This window comes from Silene latifolia, chromosome 9 (genome assembly GCF_048544455.1).
Source record: "Silene latifolia isolate original U9 population chromosome 9, ASM4854445v1, whole genome shotgun sequence".
Lineage (NCBI taxonomy): Eukaryota > Viridiplantae > Streptophyta > Magnoliopsida > Caryophyllales > Caryophyllaceae > Silene > Silene latifolia.
The window spans coordinates 10666505-10676906 of NC_133534.1; the positions used below are offsets into that span (position 1 = coordinate 10666505).

Below are 10402 nucleotides of genomic sequence, written 5' to 3' on the forward strand. Positions count from 1 at the left end.
TTAGGATTCAATATTCTCTTGTAATCCTATATAAGGAGTTCCATATTATTGAATACACAATACATTGAACGTCAACAATACTCGTTCCCTTTAACACATAATCCGGTCCGGACCGGAAAATGGGATCGGTCCGGACCGGAATCGAGTGGACCGGAACCGAAATTAAAAATTTCGGTCCTGTCTCCGGTCCACCATTTTCCAAGATTCCGGTTTTCGGTCCGGACCGGTTTGGACCGGAATGCCTAGAATTATTGTTATTTTCATTTTTTTTTGTTAAAATTGTATTTTTATTCCGGTCTAATCCGGTCCAGCCGGTCCAATGGACCGGAATTTTTTGACCGGAATTTGAAAAAGTGGGTAATTCCGGTCCAACCGGTCCGGTCCCGGACCGGAATATTTGTAATCCGGTCCGGTCCCGGTCCATGAATTTTGCCTATTCTGGTTCCGGTCCAAACCAGTCCCGGTCTAATCCGGTCCGGTTTTGGACCGGTGCCCAGCCCTAGTGGTGGGAGGGCGATAGTAGAAGTAAAATTAACGGAATGTTAGAAAGGGGTTGATTTGCATATAGTCCCAAATGTTTGGGAGTAAATTGCACATTTAAAAACATTTGGGACTAAATTGCACATAACCCCAAACGTTTGGGGGCAATTTGCTACTTTTCCCAATAAATTTATAATATATGCATTAAAAAAAAGGTACATGAATGTTTGAGCAAAATTCAATGATTTCTTTTTCATAATCTAACTAGTCTAGATCCCGCGCAAATGCTCGGTATATATAGACATTTTAATTTTTACTGTATTACTTATAGATTTTATGTTTATATCTCATGAATTTTTATTAAAAAAAAATTAATATTAAAATTAATCAAGAGAATTAAGTAATTCCACGATATGTGTTTTTTTTATGAAAATATTTTAAATACCTCAAATTATTTTATACCATTTATTTTTGATGGGGCATATTCTGCACCGCTGATCAAGTCAACATATTGAGCAAGGTCAAGGGTATCCACAGCAAAGTCAACGACTCAGACAGTCTAGCCGATGCATCCCATCGGCCTGTCACCTGGGTCCCGGCCTGGCAACTAGCCAGCCGGGGCATATATCCGCGTACTCATATCCAAGACCTCTCGGTCGGCCTGCCATAGGTCCATCGGCCGAGGGTAGAACGGTCTTTCCACCTGCTAGCCACTTGGCCACTACGTGACAAAAGGTGAAAGTCTATAAATACTCCTCAACCTTCATTGAGGAAAGGATCCACAATTTAACCTAATAACCACTATTCATCTGGTAATATCTTCCTTATCTCTCTACAATATACTCTTAGCCAAGTTACAACAACTTACCTCTCTAAGTTTACTGACTTGAGCATCGGAGTGAGTACGCTCGGCCAAAGCCGAGCCCTCAGTTTGTTCATCGTTTCAGGAGACCGAAAGGAGGATTCAAGCAAAGACGTCATTCTACAAGCCACGGGTGGTAACAATACTTGCTCTGGAATTACACCCGGAACAATTTTTAAAAAAAAAAAAATTATTCTTTTAGGTTTAATAATGGTGAAAAGTTTTTTTTTTTTCTTAAATGAAAAATTAGTTTAATAAATGAAAATCTAATTTGTTTCCGTATATAAGCTTGGGCACTTTGGAGGTAAAACTTTAGAAAAGTTTTAAGAAGATTAGTTCCACCAAAAACTTTCTTAAGCTTCTTAATTTGTTCGGCGTCCAATAATGTAATCTTTTGAATAATATCGGTAGGCAAATCATGATTTTCGAAAAGAGAATTAGTACTAGCTTGAAACCTAGGATTTGGGCTAGCAAAAGCAGCATAAGCAACAATAGGAGTTTGACGGGCATTGATTTAATTTGAAAATGTTCGAGTGTTGTGCATGGGAGAATAAAGAGGTCACCTTTTTCTAAGTCTTATAAAAAGGCGTGTTATTCGTGTCAATAAAACCAACAATAATTATACCCTCAACAACTAAAGCTAGTTCAGAGACACGGTGGGTGTGGATGGTTCCAGCCCCGCCTACATCAAAGCCCGCTCGGGACCATAGATAACCCCATGCCACCTAAAGCCGGAAATTGTGTGATAAAAAGCGGTCGAGGCCCCCAATTTAAAGATGTTGGAGGTGTTGCTAGGCATGCGGAGGCCCGAGTAAGAGAAGTCATCAACCGTGATTTTTCCAGGGTCTTTGCAAGAGTAGCCTGATAGTCCATGCGGTAGGGTTGGGTCCGCCACACAATAGTCAAGTTCTAAAGTGTTAGCGGAACCGGACGAGACGAAAAGAAAGAAGGCAATGAAAACGGGGAAGATCATTTTTGGTGGATGTAGTGTAATTGAGTGGTACTTTGTCATGAATAATTGTTAGGTGTATTTATAGAGTCTCGATGTTAAGTAATAATCATGAAATTAATTTATCTATTTACATGAAAAAATCACAAAAAACATTTATACCTCCAGGCTCCAGTAGTATAATATAAGCTTACAACCAACCTATATCTAACCGAACTTATAAGAAATTTTTCTGAGTTTTCTTAAAGTTTATATTTTTTTTTTTTGTTTTAAGTGGGCGACTTCAGAAACTTTATGGTATTGCTTAAATTCTTTAGAACAAAACTCAAAATTTTTGCTATAAAATTCAAATTCTACACCACCTGTTATACTATAACTGGTTGTATAATCTATCAACTGAAAAAAATAACGCTAATAATATACCATAGCGACTTTGGTGGATTAGGTCTTAGAAAATCGTTTTTATTCTTTCTCTTACAACTTTAAAAGTGTACATGTATGTACGACATTTGTACGTACATCTTTTTTGCTTTTTGTGGGTGAAAATTGAACCCTTATTTCAGGGTTGGAGTAAAAAAGCTCTTATCACTTGAGCTAACTTACTCTACGTACATCTTCTTTGAAAGGAAAATATAATGAATAACATAACTAAGGATTATATCGTTTTTTGGTAGTTTATTATTCCGTCTTGATTAAGAATACGACTATCATCTTTATTTCTAATTCTCAAGATCATTGCAATATTCTTATTAAATTTGCCTAATAATGAGTATTTAAAAATCACGTATATTCGTTTTCAAAAAAAAAAAAAAAATCACGTATATTCTCAAAATACTGGGTCATCATTTGCTTGATTGCATTCCTTTTTTTTAAGCATTTGAATATGAAGAATCAAACCCTACCTTTTTATACCAAAAAAATATCACACTTTAATCAAACAAGCTAACAGAGGAATATACTCCTTGATAATTGAATATACCCATGAATTCACACACACATATATATAGAGTAAATCAAGTAAGTTTGTACAATTCACGTGAATTTGGATAAAGAAAATTATCATATACGTGAATTAAACTTTTGTACAATTTTTCGACGCCTATATTAACCAAAAACATTCGTTCTAATTGAAGATTTGATATTATTTTAAATTATAATGTCAACTAACATTCGAAATTGTACTCTCATAAATGATACTTCGTTGTAACTAACTAAAGAACTTGGCCAAGAAATTAGTACTAGTCTGCCTTACCGGAACTACGATGAGTCGATGATGAGATGGTTTAACCATTGTAATAGAGGGCAATTCTCGCAAAAAAAAAGGCAACAAATAAAGAGAGTCAAAGATGTGCTCACTTTGCAACAATCCATCAAAAAATCGACTCAATCAAAAGTTTAAGCTGATAGTTGCAGTCATATAATTTGTTTGATACATACTCTTAACCCCATGTATGAGAGTCGGAAAGAACACAATATGAAAATGGCTCAAACAGTTAATTACAAATCATGTTGAGACGATTATAAGAAAAAAGAAGGATTTTCTAACATGTGCCCTAAGGGCACATGATAAGAAGTTAAGTAGGGAAAGATATTCAACATTATATCACTAATATACGGTTTCAAAATGAGTATAGCCGTATAGGCACTCGTTTTAAGTTTTTTTTTTTGTTAAGTTGCCTGAACCCTAAACAAGCTAATTTAGATCGTTTAAAGGAACTTATTTTGCGAATTGATCAGCGCTTTTAGAGTGATTTTGTTTGACAGATATAAAATCTTTGCTAACATAAAAGAAATTGGGAAAAATAGAAGTCTCAATTATTAATTTAAATAACTAGAATCATACATGAATTTTTATCACGAGAATAAGTTTTAATTCACTAGCTACCTAATTAGTTCCACCAAAAGCGTTCTTAAGCTTCTTAATCTGAGTGACATCCAAAAGAGTAACCTTCTGAATAATTTCAGTAGGCAAATCATTTTTAAAAAGAGCAAGGTCAACGGCTTGAACTCCGGGATTGGGACTAGCAAAAGCAGCATAAACAACTGCGGGAGTTTTTCCAACATTCACCTGAAAATGCGCGAGTGCTGGTGGGACCACAAATAAGTCACCCTTCTCCATTGTCTTATAAAAGGGTTTGTTATTCGTGTCGATAAAGCCAGCAATAATCGTACCCTCCGTCACTATAGCAAGTTCTGCGACTCTGTGGGCGTGAATAGGTCCAGCCCCTCCTACATCAATGTCGGCTCGGACCATGGATAGACCCATACCATTTAAGGCCGGGAATTGATCCACCAAGGCATACGAGACACCGAATTTGAAAATGTTGGAGGTGTTTGCGGGTGTTCGGAGACCCGAGTATGAGAAGTCGTCGGTTGTGACCTTTGTCGGGTCTTTGCATGAGTAACCCGACGGTCCGTGAGGAAGGGTTGGGTCGGCCACACAGTAATCAAATTCTATTTGATTACCATAAGAAGAAGATGTGAAAAGAACAAGCGCGATTATGATCGGGAAAAACATTTTGGTTATAATTGTTTTATTAGATTGAATATAATTCTTAGTTGTCAGTTTGGTTGAAACTTTGTAAATTTTGAGGGTCTATTTATATTGTTTTCTTGTAAACTAAAGTGCATTTTAAAATAACGTTTTAATGGTGCAAATCACGTTTAAAATATGACTAATCTTTCTGATTCTCAAGATCATTGCCATTTTTTATTAAATTTGACTAATATATAAGAAAAATCACGTTAATCTTCTTTGAAAGGCAAATACAACGTGATTAAGGATCATGATTATGTAAATCTCTCGTTTTTTAAGTTAAGAATATGACTATTATCCTTTGGATTCACAAGATCATTGCCTTTTTTTCTTTAATTTTGCCTAATAAATATGAAAAGTCAAAATAGTTGGCAATAATTTGCTTGATTCCATTCCATTTTTGATTTTACGGAAAATTCAAATGGTACTCTTGAGGTTCGCCACTTTGCACGAAATACACATTTGTTCGAACATAAAATTTTTAAGTAACCATAGTGGAACCCGACCTTTTAATCAGTAAGTGGATTATACATTTGATATAATACATCAGATGGTATAACTTTTGAGCATTAAGTTAGAGTTTTTGAATTTTAATTCAAAAATTTTGAGTTTTATTATAAAGTTTTTGAGTTCGTTTACTTAAACATTAATCTCAAAAATCTCCCCTACTACTAAGAGAATAAAATTCTCAAGTAGTTTTCCCGCCTAACTTGCACTGCTCTTTGATGGGCCAATCTAAGTTGGGCCGTCGACTTTTAATAAATCAAATTTGCTTTTGCGTCAAGTCTAACGTATGATTTGAATCAATTGAAAACCTATACATGGAAACAAATGTATGCTTTGACTTTTCGAATAAATGCAATCCTATACATGGAAACAACTTCTCAAATTATGCAATCTTTACAATATTATCCCGAAAATATGCAATCACAATCAATTACTCCCTAATATATTATGCAATTTTACAACATATCAATTGCACTCTCGAATTATGAAATCTTTATTTTAGTAATATGGAGTATATGGAGTATGGAGTATTTTTTAAATAATGTATAACAATTTTTATGTATTTTCTTATAGGAAATAGAAAGTGAAAATGTTAGTTTTAATAATTTGTAAATTGTCTTTTTAAACGCGTAGTATATTATTTTTACCAGTTCTCTTAATAAGGCTAATAGGTTTTTTAACTAGATTTTTCATCTAACTTAATTTCATAAATTAGTTCCCCTTATCGATTTAACATTATAGTGTTATTATTAATAGTAAACTTTCTTTTCTATCTACTTACTATTATTATATTTAATATATTATAACATTAAATTAAAATTAGCTTTAATTTATGCAAATAATTTTATTAAAAGTTCCTCTTTATAAATTTCATCTTAAAAATATTGTGCTATAGCACGGGAACTACACTAGTTTACATTATAACTCAGAAAAATTACATATAAGCTCAGAAAAATTTGATTTTTGACGTTATAAAACTAAAATGTAATTTACAAATATAAAGAACTCGAAAAAATACACAAAAACTAAAAAACAGATGTAACAATCCTTTTTCTCCCTTTTAATACCAAAAAATTACCAAACACTTAAATATCAGAGTACGGATTACGTGTCCCAATTTCGTGTTCCATCTTGTATATCCAACTATCTTTCCAATCAACACATAAGCATTATACATTAAAATTAAATATTACTTCTAATTTACCATTTTCTTCGCATTTTATTTTTGCACAAGAAATAAGAAATTAAACTAAACGCTACTACGGAAAAAATAAACTCTATTAAAAAGAACTATTGAAGAAAGAAAAAATCAAAATATGTAAACTTTGTCAAGAATATGCCAATTTCACTTAAAGTAGCGTAATGAAAGACTAAAGTTTTAGATATTCCCCTTAGTGAGAGAAAATTCTAGTGAGAGAAAATTCTTTGAAATTTTGAATGCTTGAACCAACTGACGGTCTCCCGCCGGAGACCACCCCGTCAATTCCGCTTTCTGCTAGCGCCGCCCTTCCCGGTGGCAATGGAACGTTGACATCCCCACCACTCACCAAAAATGCCAAACGAAAAACAATGCATCTCGATTCCTTCCAGGCCTCTGTTGGCCAAAACCCTAACTCGTCAGGTTCGCAACCACCTGCCGTCACTGGCGTTTTGAAAGAAACACAGGGACAACATTCATTTTCCTATAAAGACAAGGTGCAAGGGTTCGATACCGAGTTCCACTCAGCGGATTTTACATCCCTAGAGGACATCGAGTTTGACTCAGATGATGACATAGAAGAGGATCAAGAGGAGGACGATTTGTGTCCCAGAATTTGCCTAACTAAGGAAGAGAAATTTACCATCCGGAGACCATGGCGAAATTCAATCATAATCAAAATGTTTGATAAAAACATCGGTTATTTGTCGCTAATGAGAAAGCTTAATACCAAATGGTCGATAAAAGGTAAACTCACGCTCACTGATCTTACTAATTCCTATTATGTGGCTCGCTTTTCTTCGAAACAAGACTACGATTTTGTTATGTCCCAAGGGCCATGGATGATCGATGATCACTACCTAACAATCCGAAAATGGGTTCCCAACTTTGTGCCTTCCGAGGACTCTATTAAAAGGCTAACAGCTTGGGTGAGAATTCCGAATCTACCCGTCGAATACTTCAACGAAACTTTTCTAAGAAAAATTGGATCAAAGATTGGTGAGGTAATCAGAGTTGACAGTAACACGGCTACTGCTCAACGAGGGCAATTCACTCGGTTGAGTGTTGAGGTTGATTTATCGAAGCCACTGCTATCAAAATTCAGACTATATGGCAAAGTTTACTGCATTCAATATGAAGGGTTAAGAATGATATGTTTTAAGTGCGGAAAGCTAGGACATTCACTGGAAAATTGTACGAAAGATGCCATGGTTAACACTAATGCAGTTGATGTTGACCAGTCCCAGCAACAAGCTGATATGTTCATTTTATATATGCTTTTACCCCTCAATTTAGCTCGGTTTTTATTGATTATCATACTTTAATTAGTATATTTTTGAGCTAATTTTGTGTTCTAGGTGTATTGTTGTGTTTGTTACGGTTTTGTAGGAATCTAAGCATTTAGAGGCTTTTTCCTATGATATTTATACACCAAGTTCACTAAGCTAAACAAGGCCAAATATTGGACCAAGTATGTGAAGATTACTTGGGTTTTGCATGAAGATTAGTGGATTGAAGCAAGGAATTACAAATGAAGCCAAGTGCAAAGTCAAGCCCAAAATGAAGGTCCATGTCAAGGTTGCAAGCATTGGATGCCAAGAGAGCTTAGGATGCTAGGAATTTAGAACATTAACCGGGTGATTAATCGCATATTTAATCACCAACATTGGATACCTTAGCAATTAAGAGGAGATTTAAGGCGATAAACCGAGGATTAAGTGACCCCGATCGGGACCGCCCAACCCCGATCGGGGTTGCATGCTCTTAGGTCTTACGTTATTCCCCTCCTCTCCTATAAATAGGAGAGGCAATCCTAGGTTTTGGGCATCCCATTTTTACGTCCAAGTTTACTACAAATAGCCTCAAGCATTATAAGTTTTCTCTCATTAGTTTTCATTTCAAGTTTAAGTTGTTTAAGCATTCCTTAGTTAATCATTCAACACTTTGTAATTCAAGAGATTCTCAAGCATTTGGTATTCAATCTTTTGGTTCTAGTTATTTGTTCTTCCATACAAGTCTTCCTTATTAAGGTATTTCTTATTACAAGTTTACAATTTACATCATTGCTTTAAGTTATCACATAGTTTTTATAATTGTCACTTTAGCTTTGTTCTCTTCATATGTTATATCACCCAATTAATATAATTTATACAACCATGTTTAATATTCTCTACAATTTAGTTTGCATTTTACAATTACGTATGAGTAGCTAAATTCTCTAGTCTAAAGGCTAGGGGAGCCATGCAAAATCAAACATATAATATGATTAAATAAAGTTCATAATAATATTGATCAATTGCTTCCATCACATGCTTGCTTTGTTATGCTTAATCTTTGATTATCGGCCGTAGTCGTAGATTAAAACTTGTTTATTCGTTCTAAAGTCGAGAGGCACGGAATTGAATTAGACTAAGCATGTGTGGTAGGACGACCTAGTCGTGGACGAGAGTTTTTCTAGGACCCGGTCTATGGTTGATACTAATGCCGTAAGGTGGGTATCTTTAAGCCTAAGTAATTGACAAGATTATTAGTATCAAGTTTATCATGTTCATATGTTTACCTTTGCATGAGTGACCCGAACCCTTTAGACTATCTTTTATCATATTATTTACATTGCAATTTCTATTAATCATCAAACCAAACAAACCAAAACCAAATCGTAATCGACCTTGATAAAAATCCACCCATAGCAATTCACGACGTAATTCCCGTTTCCTTGTGTTCGACCCCTATTACTACATTCATTTGTTGTCTAGGGAATTTATCTTTGCATAGGTACGCGATAAGCCTATCAAATTTTGGCGCCGTTGCCGGGGAAACGGTTTTATTACATTTTGAATTGTCGATTTTTATCTTGTTTTTCTTTGTCTTGGGGAACACTTGTTCCTTGAGACCGTTACTTATCATTTTCCTAGAAATTGTTGTCTTATGCCCAGGTCCTCTCGTAGTGGAGAATTGCTTTCACCGGATTCCGAACCCGAGAAAACCTTTAGGAGAAGACGACGATTTTGGAAGGAAGTGAAAGAAGCCACTTCACCCGTACAAGTTGAAAGTGCTAGAAAGTCTTACTTAGACGATCTAGAGGTTCTTGAAGAGGAGGAGGTTTCTTGTTCATCATCTCCACCACCATCACCATCTACTACCAAAAAGATGGTGAAGCTTTCCGATCATTCAAAGCCCACCGCGGCCATGCTTCCGGCCGGAATCACAACTACTCAAATCACCGCGCCGGACTTCGAGATAAAACCGGCTTTCATTAGCCTTGTGGAGAGAAAGCAATTTGGGGGAAGTCCTTTGGAGGATCCCAATTTGCATGTGCAAAATTTTTGTGACTATTGCTCCATGATCCGTCAAACGGGCGTCACCCAAGCCCAAATAAGGAAAATACTTTTCCCTTTCTCTTTGAAAGACAAGGCCAAGCTTTGGATCAATAGCCTTGACCGCACCACCTTGGGAATCACCAATTGGGAGACATTGGCTCTTGCTTTTTACCAAAAGTTTTTTCCACCGGAGAAAACTCAAACTTTGAGGAGCCAAATCACCGGATTCCGTCAACAAGCTCTTGAGAGCTTATATGAGGCTTGGGAGAGGTACAAAGAGCTTCAAAGACAATGCCCACATCATGGGCTAGATGAATGGTTTCTAGCAATAACATTCTACAATGGATGTTGTGCCGAGTCCCGAAGGATTCTTGATTCCGCCAACAATGGGCGGTTTGATCAAATTGACACCGATCTTGCTCATTCCACGATCGAATCTATGGCAATTCATGATGCCCAATATGTCAATTCTCGAGTTGTGCCATCTAAAGGTAAAGAAGAATCCTCTAACAACTCTGTTTTGCTAGCTCAAATTGCTTTGCTCCAACAA

The 10402-nt window shown here is 35.8% G+C and overlaps 1 protein-coding gene, 1 non-coding gene and 1 pseudogene across 2 annotated transcripts; all 3 read right to left on the bottom strand.

Moving 5' to 3' along the window:
- LOC141600578 (auxin-binding protein ABP19a-like) lies at nucleotides 1-2315 on the bottom strand (annotated as a pseudogene).
- A 1814-nt stretch (nucleotides 2316-4129) lies between these two features.
- LOC141600579 (auxin-binding protein ABP19a-like) lies at nucleotides 4130-4809 on the bottom strand. Its single transcript, XM_074420820.1, has one exon. It carries the CDS (start codon nucleotides 4807-4809, stop codon nucleotides 4177-4179), a length of 633 nt encoding a protein of 210 aa, XP_074276921.1. The 3' UTR covers nucleotides 4130-4176.
- A 5245-nt stretch (nucleotides 4810-10054) lies between these two features.
- LOC141603290 (small nucleolar RNA R71) lies at nucleotides 10055-10161 on the bottom strand. Its single transcript, XR_012525176.1, has one exon. It is a non-coding gene; the product is annotated as a small nucleolar RNA R71 (small nucleolar RNA).
- Between the last annotated feature and the right edge of the window lie 241 nt (nucleotides 10162-10402).